The sequence below is a fragment of the Gopherus flavomarginatus genome, chromosome 6, assembly GCF_025201925.1.
Source record: "Gopherus flavomarginatus isolate rGopFla2 chromosome 6, rGopFla2.mat.asm, whole genome shotgun sequence".
Lineage (NCBI taxonomy): Eukaryota > Metazoa > Chordata > Testudines > Testudinidae > Gopherus > Gopherus flavomarginatus.
The window spans coordinates 96,052,196-96,074,532 of NC_066622.1; the positions used below are offsets into that span (position 1 = coordinate 96,052,196).

Consider the following 22,337-nt stretch of genomic DNA (forward strand, 5'->3'; position numbering starts at 1 on the left):
CTGGGTCACATCCTTAAGGCTTTTTGAACTGCTCTTGAGGTACATAATCAATTGAATTGGCTTAAAAGTTTTGAAACCCATCTCCTCTCCCTTGAGATAGACAGAAATGTTCTAATATTTTCTCTGGTTCGCAGGAGGAATTTGTTTTAGGCAGCTATATCTGTGTCAGATTCAGCAGAAGTCACAAATTTTGAACTCATCTGTTGCGACAGCTATCCGTTTGTTGAGATAGTTTGTAGTATGACTTCTCTCTGTCTGACATCCGTTGCATTATTGTAGTTTTCACTGAAATTTAGCTCTCATGAATAAAACTCTTGGTTTATAGTTAACTATGTTCCCGTGTAAATTGGGGTGATTTAAGGCTGAATTGTATCCAGATCCATCAAAACTTCAGAGTTCTCCCAGAAATACTGTAGGTCCCCCTGGAAAGACTCTTCCTCTCAGTCTGTGCCCTCCCCCAGAGAAACACTCTTTAATTTCCCCACACACCATGATTCCATTCCATTCAGATTTACAATGTTTGCAGCTTGCTCCTCAGATCTTCCTCACTGAATCTGGTGAGCCAGCTTAGTCATGATGCCTGAACCCTGATTGTTGACCACTACTCCACTGCCCTCTCTCTGGAGAAGCCACACTATTATTTACTTTACATCACTGATGTTCAGTGTTGCTATAGCACTAATCTTAGGTTGAATTACAGTGAATTAGCTTGACATACTGTGTATAGGAATGCTGTAGATAGAACTTATTTGCTATAAGCACAGTACATGTATTTATGCTTTATACATAGGTCGATGTTTTATAGGTCAGAGCCATTTAACAATTTTGATCACTTGAATCTTGTCTCCCAAATAGAGAAAGGAGATTTCATTGCATTGGATCTTGGCGGATCTTATTTTCGAATTCTGCGAGTAAAGGTCTCTCATGAGAAAAAGCAGACAGTACAAATGGAAACTGAGGTTTATGACACACCAGAAGATATCATGCATGGCAGTGGAACCCGGGTAGGTTTCTTTTCTCAGAGATACTTCTCTAAATATCAGATGTTTTACATTACCATTTTAAAGAAGTGTAGAAAGAAAATTATTATTAATGCTTTAATATTCAAAACTATCTACTGAACTCTATAATTATTTGTGGCACCTTAGAGACTAACAAATTTATTTGTGCATAAGCTTTTGTGGGCTAGAATCCACTTCATCAGATGCATGGAGTGCAGGGCCAGCTCCAGGCACCAGCGAAGGAAGCAGGTGCCTGGGGTGGCCAATAGAAAGGGGCGGCAGTGCGTCCGTTGTCAGGGCGGCACGTCTGGATCAGTGGCACCGGCACTTTGGTGGCAGCTCAATCGGCCCGCTCTGGATTGGCGGCAATTCGGCGGTGAGTCCTTCACTCGCTGTCTTCCTCTTTGGCAGCACTTTGGTGGCAGCTCAATCGGGAGGGTGGTTCTTTTTTTTCCTGCCGCTTGGTGTGGCAAAAAAGCTGGAGCCAGCACTGATGGAGTGGAAAATACAGGAGCAGGTCTAAATACGTGAAAAAATGGGAGTTGCCTTACCAAGTGTGAGGTCAGTCTAACGAGACAATTCGATTAACAGTAGGATACCAAGGGAGGAAAAATAACTTTTGTAGTGGTAATGAGAGTAGCTAATTTCAAACAGTTGACAAGAAGGTGTGAGTAACAGTAGGGGGAAATTAGTTAATGGAATTGTCTTGATAGACTGACATACTTGGTAAGCAACGCCCATCTTTTCATGTATTTATACCTGCTCCTGTATTTTCTACTCCTTGCATCTGATGAAGTGGGTTCTAGCCCACAAAAGCTTATGCCCAAAAGATTTGTTAGTTTCTAAGATGCCACAAGGACTCCTCCTACCGCTACCACTCTGAAATCTATAATTCTTATTGATATTAAGAATAAATAAGCAATCTTGGTAATTAGCCAAGGGAACTAGAATGCAGCCTTCACTGCACAAGTCACTTCCTGCTGAGTTTGAATTTTACAGTTCTAAACCAATTTCTGTGTCTTATGTTCTAAAAATCACTTTCCATGTATGGGAATGGAGGGTTGAAAAACCTCCCAGTCTTTGTAAGTGATTAATTCAGTCTAGCTTGCAATTGAAATGTAGGGCTGTGCCTAGAAACAGATGAAGATTGGTGACAAGACCAAGTATTCATTCCCCTGCAAGAGGACTTTTGCATGAAAGAGTATGAGGACTGTAGTGTGTGTGTGTTTTTTTTTTTTTTTAAATTACACTGTAGGTGGCAAAGTGTTTTACCACCACATAAATCTGACTTGGTGGTGAATGCTGTTTGAAACCAGGTAGGTGTAATTTTTTCAGTCTCCTGTGTTCCTTAAATACAAATTTGCCTATGGAGAAACATTTAGTGTATAGTCAAGAAATACTAAATGTGTATTCTTATTACTTGGGCTAGTGGTGTGCACAGTTAGATGATTAAGGCTAGTTAAATATGATTTTTTTAAAAAAAATCATAAGATAAGGTAAATATTCGAAGTCCCTACATATATTAAGAGACCAGCTGCCTGGGCTCAAAACTAAAAGGAATTGTCAAGAGGGCTTTAAAACTGGGAGGAGAGGTAGGAATGGTAGCTACAATTGTACTCTGTAATGACTAGATACCTTCTAGTATCTAGCTCCTGGTAAAGAGAGAGAGAAGCTGGAAAGAGCATCAGAATTAGATCCATTTCCTTAGTTCTTGTATGACGATGTAAACATGACTAAAATTTTCAGTGATAGTATGTTAGTGGCAGAATTCGTGCTGTTCTTCTACAAGGATACCTGAGGAAACTGATAGGCACTCAGGTGATTAATGATTAAATGCTTTTGCCTGATTCTTATGCTAATAGTTCCTTAAAATTTGTGAACCAGTTGTCACAATTACCTGAATAGCTGTTCCATTGACCTTCTGAACAGGATTGGTTACTAACGGTTGTTAACTTCAAAGACTTATCCTCTTAAATCCCATTCAGATCAGTGGAGGAATTGTGAATTATGACTTTGTATCTAGCTGACAGAGCTCATTTTGAGATTTTTCTATGTTAGTGTGTTGAGACTTTTATCCTCTCCCATCTGTCAGATACAAACATATTTCACTTTTATATAAGTCCTTGTCATTTCCCATTAAAGTCAAGGGCAAAACTCCCATTTACTTCAGTTGTGCATTATCAGGCCCAAAGTTTCTAGAAACTCTTCCAAGTCAGTCTAAAGAGCTAGAGCTAATTTAAAACCTGATTTCTGTATTAATCTTTGTACTCTACGTTCTGTCAAAATAGTTTGAGTCTGAGCAGTGCACATTTAACTGTTTTTCTGCTGGGTTCCTTCCTCTGAATTTACTCTCAGATTTGTAAATTCCTTCCAATTAGACATTAACCCTTAAAAAATATCAATTTGCGAACTTCCAGCCAAATGAATCCTTAGGAGGACTTGTGTATGAGTCACAGGGACACTTAGGAAAAAAATCATAAAATCAGTAGTAAATAAAGATGGTAGCAAAAATTGTAAGCATGTATCTCTCACTTTGTTACTCTGCCTAACAATCAATTTCTCTCTCCTATAGTTCATTAGTTTAGTTTTTTTAATCTGGTACAGTAAGCCTATACAATATAAATTAGACACTCCTGTGCTTTCATACTCATAAAAGCATAGCTAATAGCTAGTTAATTCACTTGATTTACCTGTCTAGTGTTTATGTATTAAAATACCTCTTATGCTGTAAAGATGTGCTCTGAGTCATTCGTGCATGTTTTGTGGTTTCAGCTCACTCAGGCATTGAGTGAGGGTGGATAGTTTTAGCAGTCTAACCATCATATACGATATATCTATACTTCTTGGAACCACAGGTTTAAATCCTGTTAGGTTGTCCTTATCTTCTCCAAGACAATGCACGGAGTTCCACAAAACTCACCATGTACAGTAGGGGATCTTTTTAAATTAGAATTTAAAAAGCAGGGCCTGTCTCCTCCTGGTGGCCCTGGCTGTTTGCCTAAGAGCAGGAGTTGGCATAGGGTTGCCAACTTTCTACTTGCACAAAACCAAATACCCTTTCCCTGTCCTGCCCCTCCTCCGAGGCCCCGCCCCTTCTCACTCCATTCCCCCCTCCCTCTGCCACTCGTTCTCCCCACCCTAACTCACTCATTTTCACTGGCTGGGTCTGAGGGGTTCAGAGTGTGGGAGGGGGCTCTGGGCAGGAGATTGAGGTCTGGGTGTATGCGAGGGCTTCTGCTGGGGGTGTGGGATCTGGGGTGGAGCTGGGTATGAGCGGTTTGGGATGTAGGAGGGGACTCTGGGCTGGGATCAAGGGGTTCAGAAGGCAGGAGGGGGATCAGGGCTGAGACGGGTTGGAGCATGGAGGAGGGGAGCTCAGGAGTGCAGGGTCCAGGCAGTGCTTACCTCAAGCAGCTCCCGGAAGCAGCAGCATGTCCCCCCTCCGGCTCCTACGCAGAGGCACGGCCAAGCAGCTCTGTGCACTGCCCTGTCCACAGGTGCTGCCCCACAGCTCCCATTGGCTGCAGCTCCTAGCCAAAGTGAGCTGTTTGGGTGGGGGCAGCGTGCAGATCCCCCTGGCTGCCCCTACGGGTAGGAGCCAGAGGGGAGACATGCTGGCTGCTTCCTGGATGGGGGACATGCCGGCTATGCAGTGTCGATGACTGGACAATCAATGGCCTGGTCAGTGGTGCTGCCAGGATCCCTTTTCAATGGGGTGTTCTGGTCGAAAACCAGACACCTGTTCACCCTAAGTTTGCACCAGTGTCCTTGGCTAAAATTTCCTCTTCCTGGACAGTAATTTAATGGGCTTTCTGTTTGTTGTTCATCTGGCTGTCACCTTTAACCCTAGTGGGGCAACATTTTAGTGGTGGCATGTGTAGTTTGCAAAGCACTTCCACTTGGAAGACACTATATAGATGTATAATGTATTATAACTGTAGGAGCTCATTTTATATGAACTGTCATACTTTTTTGTTTAATTATAATTCCTCTTTTTATAACTCTTTTTATCTCTCATTTGGACAGCTGAGCATGACCTTTGATTTCCTTCACTTTCTGGTTGTGTATGATGGTACTGGTGTTCTCAATTGCAAAAGACTATAAATCGCAGTTTCCTCTCTGAAATTACCATAGTAATACTGAATCAGATTAGCTCGTATTTTAGTTATGGGTTTAATATAGTTTAGTCCAGTGTTTCCCAAACTTGTTCCACCGCTTGTGCAGGGAAAACCCCTGGCGGGCCGGGACGCTTTGTGTAGCTGCCGCGTCCACAGGTTCGGTCGATTTGTGGCTCCCAGTGGCCGCGGTTTACTGCTCCAGGCCAATAGGAGCTGCTGGAAGTGGGGGCCAGTATGTCTCTTAGCCTGCGCTGCTTCCAGGAGCTTCGATTGGCTTGAAGCAGCAAACCGCGGCCACTGGGAGCCGCGAATGGCCAAACTTGCGGATGCAGCAGGTAAACAAACCGTCCTGGCCTGCCAGGGGCTTTCCCTGCACAAGCGGCGGAACAGGTTTGAGAACCACTAGTCTAGTAAGTAGAAATGTCATGTAAACCACTTTTTAGTCTTGTAAAAAAAAAAAAAAAATAAAACAAAAAACAACAAAACAACAACAAAAAAACCCTTTTAAGTTTTGTCTTTGCTGCTGTCTGTAGTATTTCCTCTGTCATTGTGGGATCTTGTAAATTATTTTGATTAGAGCTAGGTAAGTGCATGGCAACCTATGAGTGATAAGGCTATTTTGTAGTCTCAGTCAGTAGCCCTAGAATGCTGGTATTTTTCTAGGTTTGTGTCACAATTTTTGAGTCACAACGTGAAAGAAATATAATCGGCTGGTACAAGGAGAGAGATTTGTTATAGGTCAACTTGAGGCACAGCCAGCCTTTTGTGCTAGTAGATATGAATGTATTTTTTACAGTTCAATCCAAGGGGCTTAAGTCAGCCCTATGGTATGCTTTGTGTATTGCTATATAATTAGTCACTCTGCTTGGCGCAATGGTCCTTAGTAAACTGTGTGTTTGATGATATAACTGGAGGTTTCATAGTAATTCAAGAGTGATCTCTCTCTCTCTCTCTCTCTCTCTCTCTCTCACGCGCACACACCCACACCACGTGTACAATTTCTGATGTCAGTAAACCTAGAAGTAAATAGCCACAAGAATGAGTGAATAAAGCCAAGGGTGGGGATGGAGATGGCAACGGCAAGTATCACCTGCTATCCCCTCAAAAAAGCCCAGTGTAAGTTAAAGCTTCCAGAGCCACTTTCATTAATGCTACACCTCTTTCAGCCTATCCACTCCTATTTTTCTGGCTTTTTCTGGAACAAACAAACCTGAATGTTCATTTATGGTGTCCTGCATCCTGGCTAGCAGTCCCAAATGACTGTCATTTTAGCAGCTAAGCCACTGTATTAGATGAAGATTTGTTTGCTGATGTCATTGCTGCTGCAGAAAATGACACTCGAACCAATAAAGTTCATAATATCCTCTTTGTAACTGACTGACCACTGATACGGTCAGCCAGTCATTTCAGCATGCAGATGGAGTTTGGCCACTGATAGTGTTCTGGGCTCTCTTGTTAGGTGTCACCTGAAAAGGAGAGATCTGTTAAAAGATGGAGCATCAGTCACTGGCCTGTTTTGCAGCACAGGGTGCATGGGTATGCTCAAGCCAGACTGGAGCGCCAGTGTCTTTTTTATTTTTAAAAGCCTATGAAGTGCTTTGGGTGTTACCTGGTTTGAGATTGGAGAGTTGAACTATCAGAGTAAGAACCCTACTAAGCGGGGTGGGGGGGCAAGAGTGGTTTTCTAGTGTTGCCTGCCCTGGCCATCTTGTCTTTCTGTGCTGTCCTGGCTTTTCTCGTTGGTCTGCAGTAATGCTGTAGTGCTTGTCACTGGAGATGTAGTCAGTTCTCAGAATGTACCCTGCCTGCGTAGCTTCGCATTTTAAAAATTGTATTTCCATCAATGTTTGTCCCTTGAAGCTTGTGCGGTAGTTTAAAAATCTGTGTTTTTCATACTTTTTTTTTAATTAGATGATGTTATTCAAGGGTTCAGTCCTGCAAGGTTCTTCTCTTTATGGTCTCAATCTAGCAACACTTCAAGGAATATGAATATTTTAATTGACTAATACGATTGTTTTACCTGCTTAAAGCTAAGCTTGTGCTGATTTGATTTGCTGGGTCAGGTTCTTATATGATCAAAGGCCAAATATAAGCCCTTTCAGGTAGCTGCATTTGCATAATACATTATTAATAATCTCTTAAAAGAAACTGATTTTTTGTTTCATCAAATTATTAATAGATGTTATAATATACTAAAGAGGCACTTACCATCATTTTCGGTTTTGCATTTTTTAAAGAGTGGTGAAAAAACAGTTAAGTAGAATTTGCTAAAAGAACAATTTCTTTTCCTTATTAAATATTGAAGTATTTATGTTGCCTTAATTTTAACGTGTTATCAGTTCTAAATGACACGGAAAATGTCTCTTTAAATTTGGAATTGGTTGTTTATAATAGTCACTTTAATTCTTTCCAGTGTTTCTTGTGAGGGTCAAGGCATATTTTTTTCTTAAAACTGTCTTTCTAACTATTGTCATTTTATGTTCCTCTTTTTCTTACAGCTCTTTGATCATGTTGCTGAATGCCTGGGAGATTTCATGGAGAAGCAAGAAATCAAGGACAAGAAATTGCCAGTTGGGTTTACATTTTCTTTCCCATGTAGACAATCCAAGCTAGATGAGGTAAGAATATTTCAAAGTTTTATTAATGTACTGCAGAGACTCTGCTATTAACCCTTCCCTCCTCTGCTCCGTGTCAGCAGACAAGCAGTATTTTAGCTGGCCTGACTTTCAGTGTAAGAATCAATTATTGCATATTTCACTGTAGTACTTCATCTCAACATTGGTTAAAAATGCTTTTTAACAAATGAACAGGTTTTACTATTTTGTGTTACCATTTTGATTCAATGATGATGTTTTAATTTAAAGTATTGTATAGTATACAAGTTATAATTCTGAGGGCCCAATTCACCAATGCTTGCTCATACTGACTAGTAATTACTCATTGTGAGTAAAAATTGCAGAAACGGGTCCTAATTTAGAACCTAATCTTGAGAGGTAGTGAGCACTCTTAGCTCTCCTTGAGCAAAAACTGGAGCGTGAGGTGCTCAGCACCACCTAGAATCAGACCACTAGATTGAGGAAAGAAAAAACCTATTTGAGATAGTTTGAAAACGAACATGGCTACAAAATGAAATCTGGCTGCTGGCTGTGGTGTTACTCTGAATGCATAATGGTGGTTATGTGATTCCCTGAACCGCAGAGTGCTCTGCAGTATTGTATTTCTGCATTATTTCCCATCTTTTACTTCGGATACATAGAATGACTCAGTGACTTGCTAATACAGTATTGCTATAGAAACCGTGTACTAATGCTGATGTACTAAGAAGCAGTGAGAGTGCACATATTGATAGGCTTTCAATATTCTAAACATGACATCAGTACTAGTTCTAAGGGGCTAAGTGTTATGGAGAATACAACAGATCACACACCTTGTCATATCCCTCATGGACGTAGAGGTTCCAGTAGAAGTTTGTGGTGTAGACATGGTCTCAATGTGTGACCTTGGGCAAGTAATCTACCCTTCCTGTGTATGTCCCCATTTGTAAAATGGGGATAATATTTATCTCTCAGGGCTGTTGTGAAGGTTATTCACTAATGTTTTTAAGAGAGCTTTGGATGAAAATTGCCCTAGCAATGTAAGGCATCTACTTTTAATATTCATAGTGCATTTCACATCGCAGAACGGGGCCTGTGCTGGCAGGCAGAGGATCATTTAGTCTCTGAGTTTAGGTATAATTCGAAGGTCCAGAAGGAATATACTTTTCCAGATAATGTCCTTGTAATGAGAGCAGGCTTCAGGGGGTTTATAGAGTTCAAACAGCAGCTGGAAGCCTGTCAATAAAAGAAGCAACTGCATCAAACTGTATCCTGTGTTAATCATCAAATGAGAAGTAGAAGCAGGCATGTGACTGTAGAGTCCCATGGATAGTATCTGAGCTTGAGAAATGTCAACTGTATATTCAGTGCTTCCCCCGGCAAAGCACTGAATAAAATGGATAGTAGGAATGTATAACCCACGAGACACAACACAAGGGCAGAGGGTGGTGGGATTATTTATGTAGTGTTGTACATGATGCTGTATAGCAGGCAAAATGGAATAGTCTGAGAACAGAGTACCTGAACAAGAACTGAAGAGCATATACTTACAGGCTGTGGTCTTGCATTGGAATATGCAAGGCTGGACCCCTGCACTCACGGGGAGGCCCATTGACTTTGGTTCTGGAGGATTTTGTCGCAGGTTGTGATGCTTCTTAGGATTCTGAGACACCTCACGACTGATCCCTGTAACCCTTATGCATCCCTGTGCCCTCTGCGTGTTGGCACCAATGGGTCCCTAGGTCACACAGATTCCTTAATGACTTGTGGGCAAGAGCAATTATTTAGGAGTTAGAGACAGACTCTACATCTTGCTATGAAAAGAGGACTGATGTAGGCAGAGCCACAATGAGAAACCTTTCTCCTGTATCTGCTGAAATAAATACTGTCCAATTTTGAGGGGAGAAAAACTAACCTTCTGAAAGAATTTATAGGAAGAAGTGGTAGCCAGCTTTTAAGAGGAGAACCTTGCAGACGTGCAGGAGTATTAGATCACAGGCCATTTGTAGATTGTATTTTAACTCTTTGGAAGGCACTCAGATTCTGCTGTGGTGGGTACTGTTATAAAAGCCTGGATAGCTTGGGCATGTGAGAGAGAGGGGAAATTAAATGGTGCTAATTTGTATCTTCTTTTCCCTTCTGTTGATCAGCAGCTCTTGTCTGCTTCCTTCCTTTCATTATTTATTTATTATTTATTCATTGAATGCCCCAAAGTGAGCTAGGCGCCATCCAGATACGAAAAATTAGACATGGTTCTTACCCAGGAGAGCTTACAGTCTAATTAATGCAATTGCAGACAAGGTGATGGGTTAGGGAATGCAATACAAGGGAGAGGAGGTGGTGGTGGTGGTGGTGGTGGTGGTTGTTGTTGTTGTTGTTATTTTGATTCTTGCTTCATTTTCACTTTTGTTACTTTATCCCATACTTAGCCATCACCGCCTTGATTATTTAGTGAGCCTGGACAATTGTCCATTGTTAAATAATTTAACTCTAATATTAATTCAAATGTATCTATGTATTTTATACCTTATTCGTGCTTAATTCATTTTAGTATTTTATTTTTAACCCTTGCCTTTTTAATTTTTTTATTCCTCTAGTCCATTCCTTTTCAATGTGTAAATTATTTTAACTCTATTGTTTTAAGGCTTTTCTTTCTAAGTAACCCTTTGCATATTGTGTTTTCTAAATGATTTTTTAGCATAGTCATTTGTGATTTTTTTAAAAATTTATAATTGATCCTTGCATATTTAGCTTTCTGAAAATGTTTTAGCCCATTACCTTTTTAAAAATTGTTTTTAACCCTTGCCACATTTCTAATATTTCAGTTGAAGAACATTTTCTTTACAATTGCGAGATGCTCATCCTCCTTTCTCCCTCCTGATGCAAATCAGTGATGATGGATGCAGACCAGTCTGATTCCTGGCACCCTCTCCACTGATCAAATCTTTCTCTTTCCCTCCACATGAATTTACTGTCATTTCTTTTTCAGTCATGCCTGCATGGTGAAGCCTCTCTAGGAACTGCAGGGTCCCAGTTCTGTAACGGGAGAAATGGGAAACCGAATGGGTCTTAGAGAAGCAAACCATTCAGGAACAATAATAATCAATGGAGCTAGTAGAAAATTTGAAACTTCAGCCATGCTGTCTCACTCTTTTTCTCAAACAAGATCTTTGATGAAAAACTTTCCCCATTTTTCAACCTGTTATAGTAAGAAACAAAGACTGCCAGTCACATCAGATTAAGATGGCATTGTGGGGGAAAAAGATTGACCATCGAAACCCAGGGATTTGTAGATTCATTTGGAGTGCTAATGTTTTGTTTTAGAGAAAAAGATAATCTCTTTGTGTTTGGTTTAATATTGTACTTAATGTTACTCTCTTTTTTCATTAGGGTATTCTGATAACCTGGACAAAACGCTTCAAAGCAAGTGGAGTTGAGGGAGCAGATGTAGTAAAGCTGCTCAACAAGGCAATCAAGAAACGTGGGGTAAATTTGTTTAGTCTTTTTACATACATGCATATGCATATCACATTATGGGCTCTAGAAAATATCTGTGTGTTTTTTACACACACAGACAGAGAGATTTTCTAGATTCCATAATGTGATATGCAGTGGGGAAACCAGAATAATTTTATAGTTACTATGTGAAATTTACAACAACTTTATTAAAGTTACACTTCTCATCATAACACCATTTGTCCCATGAAGCAAATTAAGTTACTGTGTCTCACAATAGTTAACCTGAAAGCTCAAGTAATTTTATCACTCTCGTTAAATGTGAAATTACGTGTATCACCGTGCTAGTTCTCTAGCAAGGTCTCCCTGTAGCTCTGTAAATTCTCTTCCTGAGCAACTACTTAGAGATCATATGACTATTACAATCAGGTGAGCCTGTTGATGTCATAAAGTGTGACTTGGTCTGAAAATGGAACTCTGTTGAAACTGAACACTTTTTGTTCTATTTTAGCAGCACGAAAACCTTTGAGTTGATTTTATCTTCACCAAGACATGCCACTATGTAATCAGTTACTTTTTCAGACTTTGGGAAAGATAAATAACACACCAAATTAACCGATTAATGGAAATGATTTGATTATGTAATTTTGGTAAATTCTTTTTATTTTATTTACTGATTACATGCATACATTAAAATCTTTACCCAAAGTTTTCAATTAATATTAATTAAAGAAATCTTTACATCAGACATTCAGAAGGACGCTTGGAGACTCACGAACTCCTCAAGAAAAGCTTAGCAAAACCTTCTATTATAAGACAATTTGATCTCTGCTTTTCAGTTACTAGAGACTTTATATTAAGATGAATCTTGATTCCTTAGGAATTACTCTGTTACTATTACTTATTCTTCACTTGGAACATTAATCTGCTTCTAGTGCTCTTGCAATCTTCTCCAAATAAACTTTATTACCAGTGCAAGATTGTGACTTCAGATGGACAATAGGAAGAATAGGGGTGATTTCTTACTAACAATATTTGCTTGTAAACAGGAATTTTATATCTGTAGTAATAGAGAAATTGATTGGTATAAGCAGAGTTGTCTTTAAATATAATGTTTTTCAAAGTTCTATGGTCAGTGACATACTGATATTAATTTTTTTTTTAAGGAAAGTTTGTAGTATAAGTAAAATTCTGTTTTGTCCTTCAGGACTATGATGCAGACATCATGGCTGTTGTAAATGACACAGTAGGAACAATGATGACCTGTGGATTTGATGACCAGCGTTGTGAAGTTGGCTTGATTATAGGTGACATTCATTCCTCTGCTACAGTGGACATACTGCATTTTGGTTTTTGTTGGCTTGTTTTGTTAATATCTGCTAGTATCTTTTCCTAAAGGTACTGGCACAAATGCCTGCTACATGGAAGAAATGAGGCATATTGATTTGGTGGAAGGTGATGAGGGGAGGATGTGCATTAACACTGAGTGGGGAGCCTTTGGAGATGATGGGTCACTAGAAGACATCAGAACTGAGTTTGACAGGGAGATTGACCGTGGATCCCTCAATCCTGGAAAACAACTGTAAGTGAGACTTTCATTTGCTTATTTAGTGGCACAAAATGACTGAGACTAATCTATAAACTCATAGTAGAGCAATCTCAGGATTAGGCAATTTAGTGAGGCAATTATAGGAAGCAGCCCTGTGAAGTCTGTCACATTTAAAACTATTCCACCTTGTAGCCTACAAACCATAGGCCAGGGGAAGCTTTGAGATCTTACTGAGGGATGGACAAAATGGAAATATACGCCCCCCCCTCCCCCCCGGACTCTTGCCCGTGGCTCAAGTGAATTGATCTAAAGCCTTTTTATTCTAAAGTCCTGCTCTTACAGTGGCTGTCCCCACCATCACAGGTCTTCAATAAGATTGGGCCTCATTCTTTTCCAATCCAGAAGTTTCCAAGCAAATTCCCCTTTTTTTCCTCTTCCCTCGCTGTGAACTTCCAACAGGTCTCAACTCCTTTCTTCCCTTAGTACTTCAGTAGGCCCAAATTCCTACCTCACCACTCCATTAACCTGTTAAAGTTAGGTTTACAGGCCCAAAAACTCAAGCACTTGCTGCTGTGCTTTGACTCCAATGAATTTAAATATCTTGTACTGAGAGTTCTCAGTTATGATTTTTGTTTTTTCTTCTCCATCCCCGACACCACCTCTCTTCTCACAGGTATATGGCTTATCCCATATAACTGTTTTCCCTTTCAAACTTCCTGCACCTTCAGCAGGCTCTTGGACCTTTATCGCATGTAAATCACCTCTCTGCAGCAGGATGTGAGAATTTCAGTGAGTCTAAGGTTGGTGAAGGAGAATAAATCAAGTTGTACTTTGTCTAGCTCTAAGGTCTTTTAGCTTTTGATGTCTCTCTGATCTTCGGGCTGGATTTACAGCTTTCCTGCTGGAACTTATTGCTGCCTGCTGGCTGCTCTAAACTTGCCCAGCTGGTTATGACTCGCAGGAGAGACTGGGTGCAGCAGAGGATTTGGGTCATGGTTCGTAAAACAAATGTGGGCTGTCTGAACTGGGCAGAGGAAAGCAAGATAGCTCTGTTTTACTATCTGGTAATTTAATTTAAGATGGAGACTGCAGTAGGTGGAGGCACTGGAGCTAGCTATATATGCCCATTGAGCAGGGGCACTGGAGCCAGCTGATATGCCCATTGAGCAGGGGGGCTAAGGGAGGTTTAGCACTGCATGTTTGTGAACCATAGAAAAGGAGGAGGGGACACTCCATCCACTGAACTTTTGTTAGCACCTGTGAAATCACTGCCTGAGACTGATGATGTATTCAGCATCATTTTTAGTCGGGAATATCTCTGATTGCCCTGTACTGTAGCCGGGAAACCCCCTACCACAAAGCCATGCCTTTCCTCCCTTTCATTGCTGAATGGTCTTTTGGTTCTCAGAACTGATCATGGTTTGGTACAGACAGAATCCTATTGCCTGAGATTTTTCCTTGTAAACATGCCTGCGTGCACCCACCCAAGTAGCTTTACTAGACAGGCTGGGTGTGGCTACAGCATCCTGTCCAGCCTGATTGTTTGAGAGTTTGTTACTGGAATAGACTATTCATTCATTTTACTACCACCTTGGTAATAGCAATATTGTCAGGGTTGGTCCTTGATAAATAGTAATGGGTATTGTACTTTTATTTCTGTCTTGGCGTGTTCATTTTCCAGTCTTGTCTCAGTGATCACTGAAGGAGTCCATTTACAGTATTAAATAGCCCTGTTACAGTACAGTACCTGGTATAGAATGCTGGCTACTGTGCTAAAGTTAATTAGAACGACTCCTAAGTTATTTGGTTTAATAGGGAAGAATATTTATAAATTTCTGTTTGATAGTTGGTACTTAGTCTAGGCTTAAGAGGTTAGAAAAACATTTTGCATACTGCCATGCACTTGGAAGGGTTAAAACAATAGTTAAAAAGGGGAATGAAGAAACTCTTGTCTCTTTGCTAGAAGAGTACAGTGAGAGTTCAGTAAATTCTGCCTCTGTGATTTTGTTTAAAGCTACTCGGATCAGTATTTGAACTGGATCAAATAAAACCCAGTTAGTTTTTGTCTTTACTTCAAAACTATCCTGTAGGCCATTGAAAAGGGTAACTTCCCACTGAGTTAGAGGTGCAGGATTTTGTCTGAGGGCTGGTCTGCTCTGCAAAGTTACATCGGCACAGATACATCTCTCATGGATGTGAAAAATCCACATCTCTGAGAGATGTAGTTAAGTCAACCTAACCCCCAGTATAAATGGTGCTAGGTCAGTGGAAGAATTCTACCGCCTCTTGAAGAGATGGATTACCTGCAGCAGCAGGAGAACCCCTCCAGTCACTATAGTAAGCATCTACACTGAAGCACTTCAGTGGCGCAGCTGCAGCGTTTGAAGTGGAGACATAGCATGAGTTATAGATATCATTGTTGCTGATGTTGACTTTATTTGTCAGTTTCAGTTCAGTCTAATTTCCTGCAGTCAGCCTGTATTACCACAACCTTGTGAAATTCTGTTTGCCCTGTCTTGTCTGAGGCAGCTAATTTAAAATAAAATCATATTAGCTTGTTCGTTATCAGAATTATCATGCTGGTAAGGGTGGATGAGTAGACACTGCCTGAACAGGTACCTTTTCATGACGATTTTGTGAGGTTCTGTTAGCACCCCCTGCTGCTACTTTACCCTGAATCTTGTCTGAATCCTACACCTTGCTTTTGTCTCACCTTTGCTGACAGTGCTTATCCTCAGTATCATCGGATGTTACTATGTTGTGCTGACTGTTTCTTGTCAGCTCTAATTTAGTAGTATTTCCTGCATTTAGAGTCCAAAGTTAGCCAGCACTGCCTATCCTGAATCCTGATCCTCCTTGGCTGTTCTGCTGATGTATTCAGATGTTGCCTTTGGAACTTCTGCTCTCGGTGGTGCTTGACATTTTTTGCCTTTTACAGTGTACACACACTGGATCATATATGCAACTGCATCCAAAAGTTAGTTGGGATCAGGTGACAAGTATGCACGAGTGCACTGAGTGGGGCGTCAGTAAGATTTTCCTAAGTTGTGGTGGGGAACGTGTCCCTCCCATAGACTAGCATAAATACCAGAGCCCAGTGGAAAGTTCACAGTCAACGTGTCATGTTACCGAAGCATCTTCAGATTTACGTTCTGAACTGTTTTTGTGCATTTCAGTAAGAAGGGGAGATTAAGTTTATATGTAAAATGGGGTATTTGGTTATTACTTTGCCCTGACAGCTGCTGCAACCTCTGTGTAGCAGTGGCACTTGTCACTTTTCTTGCAAAGTAGCATCCTTATTTGAAAAGGAAAGAAACTAGTATGTTAGGCAGCACTGTCGGTCTTTTGGCTTTTCCTACTTGGTCTATTGCAGAGCAGACAAGTAGATAAAAGCCTGAAACTAATATTTGTGTATAAGAAATTTTTGACTTTGCTTTTGAATGTTCTCCAGTGACATTATTAGTGCTATTTTCAGAACTATTACTTGATGACTCAAAAATTCTCATTGTCATATGGTGGGGGCATTTATATATGTATAACGGTCCAGTTTTCAGCCGGACCTTAGCCCAGCTTCTCTTCTAGCAAGACCAGTTCTACTCTTGCATGTATTTGCAGGTGCAGACCATACCACTAAGCATTATAGATCAAGCAGGTGACTTATAAATGCAAATATTGTACTTAACCATCTAAGTGACAGAATTTCACCCACCATTATTTGCAGATGCGTTTTTGGCCTCTCAGGTTTCTCTGTATAATGAGGGCACTTTCCACTCAGAGCCCTGATCCTGTGTCTGTTGCATATTTGAACGGTCTTAATTCAATAAATGATATTGCCAGAGTTATAGCAAATAGCAGAAAATGGTTTCCCCTCTTAGTAGAAAAGCTGGAAGGTCAAAAAGCATCCAAGGTGACTTACTTCTGAACTTCAGATAATAAGTCTAAATCTGAGAGTTCACTGTGAAATCTTATAACTTGTGTGTTTGTTGTTGTTGTTGTTACAGGTTCGAGAAGATGGTCAGCGGACTGTACATGGGTGAGCTGGTCAGGCTTATCCTTGTAAAAATGGCCAAAGAGGGGCTACTGTTTGAGGGGCGAATCACTCCAGAGCTTTTAACCAAAGGAAAATTTGAAACAAAACATGTATCTGCCATAGAAAAGTGAGCAACTCATTTCTTGCTTTCTTTCTTTTTTTTTTTTTTCCTGTCTGTGATTTGTAAAAGCATCAGCACATGTGCAGTTTTGTGGCCATTCTCTTCCTTTCTTAATTCTTTGCTGCCTCTTTCTTATTTGGCAGTGGCTAGGAAAGTGGGATATAAGAATCTTGATGGCTGCTGTGTGAACAAGGAGCTTCAGGGCGGGCTGCTAGATGGGCTGTTGCAAACAGCTGCTTTCTCACTGCAGTGTGAACAAGTAGTGTGTCCAATAGCAGTGGACTATAAAAGTACTTGGTCTTGCATCTCCCAACTTATTGGTTAATGTTCCTACACTTACAGAGTTCTGGGTCGCGGTTGCCAAATGTGTAAAGTGAAGCTGGGGCATTGATCTCAAATGAACCTGTAACTTAAGTATAAAATTAGATCTAGGCTCTGATTCTTCTTTACATGAGGGCTCCCTTTATATCACTCTGAGCAGTGTGAAGGGACCTTAAAGTTGGTTTAAAGGTAATTACATTCGCATCCACTTTAAAGTCCATTTACGTTGCCAGAATGATGTAAAGGAGACCTTAGTGTATATGAGAATCAGACTTCAGATCTGTTCACCAACTTGATATGGGAGCTCCAGTTTACTAACGTACCTTTTTAACTCAAAGGGCATTTATTAATCTCATTGGGAGTTCAAGCACCACTGCCATTGATAACTATTGCCACCTGGTGCACTCCACTATTTCCAAGCAGAGCCTTTTCCCAGACCTTACTACCTGAGTGAGTGGTTTGCTACCAGTGCCTCCTCTTGTTTGTGTTGGCATCATGCATTTTTGACAGCACAGCTGGCAGTTTGCTGACTGTCATCCTTTCAGGAATGAGAGGTCAAAAATAGAAACTAGAAATACCGATGTGCTGATGCATTTTGCCGTTTTAAACCACTGTGCTTTCTGGGGTAGAAGTGATAGTGACGCATGGTCTGTCGGCATGCCTGTGGAGGTGTGAATATTTTTGAAGTGCTATCAAGTCCTGGCAGGCGATTGGTGTTTCTACTGAAACCTCTCTCTATTATCTAGAACGATGCAACTACCATGTGTTCCACCATGATGTACCAGAAACATATTCTCCTACCATGTAATTAAACCTGCTAAAAGTGTTGCTTAGTGCATACCAATAAATGTTTCTGTGACACCCTCTCCCATCTCCATATTACTGTCATGTAGAAAGTAAATAAATGTGAAAAGTATACAGAGCATCCTGTCCAGTAAACAACAATAATTATTACACTGACCTGTAAAACATGAGGTGTTGAATGTGACAATGTCAGCACCTTTTCAGTCCATAATTATGGCTTTCACTACCGATTTTTTTAAAAATTTGTATTGCTGCATAATACCCTCCTTAAGCCAAATTTTTAAAAATCTGTTTCTGATTTTTGGGTCTACAATTTTTGGTGCGATATTGTGGGAACAATCAGTAATTTCTGCAACTTCTGTGGAGCCAGCCCTCTTTCCCTACACACCTCCCTACATCATATTCCGTAAGCAACTCCACATTAAAAGTGAAAATGGATCCAACTTACATTCACATGCATATATAGTCAATAGAAAGGTGAGTGAAGAGAATTAAGGTATTGTGGTGTTTAAAAACTATCAGTGAGAACCACTGTAAAAAATTTCACACAAAAGGTAAAAGTTTGACAAAGTTATAAAAGTCTGAAAAACATGCTTTAGACACCCTTAGCTATAGCTATCTCTGTTCACCCTGGCCCTAATTCAGGAGACATGTAAAGCATGTGAGTATGGAATTACTCGTGTGTTCAGAGTTAGGCACATGCTTAAGTAGCTTGCTGAATGGTGGCCTCCGCTTATCATTCAGAATTGTGAATTAGTTTATAATTTAAAAAAATCAACAAGGCATAAAGAATTTCATTTTCTCCAGGCGTGTAGAGGTGTACAGCTGAGATGCTTACTAGTGCCCTGGGGCAACTTACCAAAGGAACTTTAATGGCTTTGCTGCTCTCTTTTTGCTTTGGCGGTGACAAATGACTGGCTTCCAAAGGCTTCACCATGTCTTTTTACCATCCTGCTTTTACGTGTACATGCCATGTTATCAGGTAACACTTGGCAATAGCAATATAAATATGATTATCCGCAGTTTTGGTTTGGATTCACACGTGGTTGAATTATGGCAAAGTCACTAGAAAGTAGACTTGCTCAGACAATCTGGCACAGTGAACAAAATTGCTCCCTGTTGGAGGTGAATCTTATAAACGCATCTTAATTAAGAAGTGATACATTTTCTGTCAAAAAATGTACTTGATGCCCAATGGCAAACAAATTTTGAGGGGATGAACAGCATTTTAAATATAGATATGTGATTAATCCAGCATTTTACATATCTATACATGTGAGCAGAAGAGTACTGACAGAACTGGTGCTAACAGAATTGTTGAAACTACATTGTACCACTGATAGAAATGATTTCATAGACTGTATATTTCCATTGGGCTTCACTGAAAAGCTGTATATTCTTAGCAAACATTATTTTGGCTTTGCTCTCCCTTGTTTTGTACTTTGTGATTTTGTAGTTCAGTTAATAGAGAGATTGACATGGGCTGATATTACCCTTAACTGCTTTTTCTAAGACCCTTCTCAGACCATTGTCATGTGGCAAAGCACCTGACATCAGATCATGTTACTTACTTCTGCATTTTATAATTTAATATTAAAGAGTTCACTGTTTAAATTCCTGTCTGTAGAAGCAAAGAAGGTCTGAATAAAGCCAAAGAAATTTTGACACGTCTTGGGGTAGAACCATCCCATGAAGACTGCATTGCTGTCCATCACGTCTGTACAATTGTTTCATTCCGTTCTGCTAATCTGGTGGCTAGTACTCTGGGTGCGATTCTGAATCAATTGCGTGATAATAAAGGAGTAACCAGGCTGCGCACCACGGTGGGTGTGGATGGTTCCCTTTACAAGATGCATCCACAGTAAGTCCTGCTCTTTCTATAATTAACATTTGGCATCTGTTAGGGTTCATCTTTTGCAAAGGTCAGACATGTAACATGAGGCCAGCATCTTGACTTGCAGTCACGAATGAGATAAGGAAACAGAAGTTATGAGTGCACATATGTATATTGAGAAGTAAAAATCTCTATGGAGAAGTGTTGCCTTTAACTGTAGGGTTACGTTAGTAATTCAAAGGAGTCTAAGGGAAGTAGGTAACCAACTCTCATTGACAGTAAGGTTTGGATGCCTGACACACTTATGTGCTTTTGAAAGTCCCAGCTGTAAAGGATAATTTATTTGATCAACAATATAGTTAAATATCCAAAGACTGTACTTTTGTGCCTGTGGGCTTGGCTCCGAGGAGAAACCCCAGTAATAGAATGTTATTCCTTATTACACATTTAAACTGAATTGTCATGAAAATGACTTTGATAACCCTATTTCTCCAGTGTTCCCTTGCTTATACTTGTAAGTTAGAAGGCAAAAATAGTGTCTGCCTTTCCTTGTCCTTATAAAAGCAGCTTATTTTTTTCCTCTGTTCCTAAGCTGCATTTTTATAATGTACTAGTTCAGATTTATGTAAACTTCATAGAGGAGGCAGTCTTATTTTTTAAATGCGTATCAGAGTTACCATTTGGCTTGTTTAGTCACTTGAAGATATTCTAGTTCTAACAATTAAACCAATGTCCAAGGCTTTGGTCTTGCAGACACTTACCTGTGACGTCATGGGTTAGAGTTAAGCATGTGCATAAGTGTTTGCAGGTTCAGCACCAAAACCACAAAACTGACAGAAATAAGAAGGGTGCAGGCTTGATTTCTTTAGTATCCTTCATGTGCAGAGGCTAGAATGTTTTTCATAATGAAGTGATAATCTGTTTAATAAATTAGTTAAAAATTAGTCCTAACAAATGGTTTTACTCTGGTCTTCAATACCATTGTCGTCACACATCAGAATTTTGGTGTACACAAAAGCTGGAAGCGTGTACTACTTCTAACAAACAGTATCTAGTTGGAAAAGTTAGTTAATTAAAATATTGTGATACTGCTTTGGGGGTGGAGCATGTAGTATAGATCTGTTGTAGATGGAACATAAAGGAGAAGGATAAATATTTTGTGTGGAGTATTTTTGGAAGAAACAAAAATGTTTGTTTCTTAAATCTTTTTTGTGGAAATTTTCTGGTGTTTTGGTGAATATTTTTTTAAATTTTGTTTGTTCAAAATGAAAATATTCCCTGAAAGTATTTTGTTATGGGAAAAACACTATTATTTTTATCACTTCTTCTAGATATCAGGTATCTAGTGCATGCTGTTTGTTTATTCTGTTTTTAATTTATAAGCTAATATTTCGAGATTTTAAATTAATTTTATGTTTCCCCTTAAGTATTAAAAAGCAAAATCAAATTATTGTGATTCCAGCTAAAGGGAATCTGCAATAACGTAAGAGATGCCATAGTAGCTCACACCATAGGGTGATCAAGTTTGACCCTGATATGTCCTCTTAGGAGGATGATATTCTGAGAGTTTTTTTTTTCCCTGGCTTTTGCTAGGATTTTATCTGAATTCAGGAAAAAATCTGTCTATGGGATAAATACTTTTCCACTCTACCCTTTTGTCATGATGATTCCTTTTATGTGGGAAGACATACGTCAGCTTATGTGATATGAGGAAAGCACTGCCCAAGGAGGTTTGGGGCTTGTGTGTGCTTGGTTGGGACACTTGCAAGGAAAAATCCATTGTTCAGCAGAAAACAGGGACTGGTAAATTTCAAAGATAGAAAAACTAGTTCCCATGCTCCTTTCAAGTTGTATAGCCAGTGGTGACCAGTGCAGATTTTTGAGCTGACCAGAGAGAGATTACGGTTTTATGATCTTCTCTTACAGATATGCCAGACGCTTGCAGAAAACAACGAGGCGATTAGTTCCTGACTCTGACGTGCGATTCCTTCTGTCTGAGAGTGGCAGTGGAAAGGGTGCTGCAATGGTCACAGCAGTAGCATACAGGTTATCCGAGCAGCACAGGCTGATAGATGAGACTCTGGCTGAATTCAAGCTTACTCACGAGCAGCTGTTGCAGGTTAAAAGAAGGATGCGAACAGAAATAGAAGCTGGGCTGAGGAAGAAAACTCATGAAAATGCAAAAGTCAAAATGCTGCCTACCTTTGTTCGCAGCACACCAGATGGAACAGGTAGTTTCATTACAATTGATGCAAGAACAGCATGGTAAATACTAGGGCTGTTGATTAATCAGTTAACTCACGCAATTAACTAAAAAAAAAAATTAGTTGCGATTAAAAAAAATTGTGATTAATCGCAGTTTTAATCGCACTGTTAAACAGCATAATGCCAATTGAAATGTATTACATGTTTTTGATGTTTTTCTACATTTTAATATACCTGTATATTGATTTCAGTTACAACACAATATACAAAGTTGACTGTGCTCACTTTATATTATTTTTATTAC

The 22,337-nt window shown here is 39.8% G+C and overlaps 1 protein-coding gene across 1 annotated transcript in view; it reads left to right on the forward strand.

Annotated features, from left to right (window-relative positions):
• HK1 (hexokinase 1) overlaps window positions 1-22,337 on the forward strand; it is a 69,288-nt gene that overhangs the window by 21,431 nt on the left and 25,520 nt on the right. Inside the window, exons 3-10 of the mRNA XM_050959336.1 lie at window positions 856-1,004; window positions 7,618-7,737; window positions 11,104-11,199; window positions 12,377-12,476; window positions 12,568-12,751; window positions 16,720-16,875; window positions 19,622-19,855; window positions 21,755-22,059. Of these exons, the coding sequence (XP_050815293.1) occupies window positions 856-1,004; window positions 7,618-7,737; window positions 11,104-11,199; window positions 12,377-12,476; window positions 12,568-12,751; window positions 16,720-16,875; window positions 19,622-19,855; window positions 21,755-22,059 (1,344 nt within the window). The remainder of the gene's footprint in view (window positions 1-855; window positions 1,005-7,617; window positions 7,738-11,103; window positions 11,200-12,376; window positions 12,477-12,567; window positions 12,752-16,719; window positions 16,876-19,621; window positions 19,856-21,754; window positions 22,060-22,337) is intronic.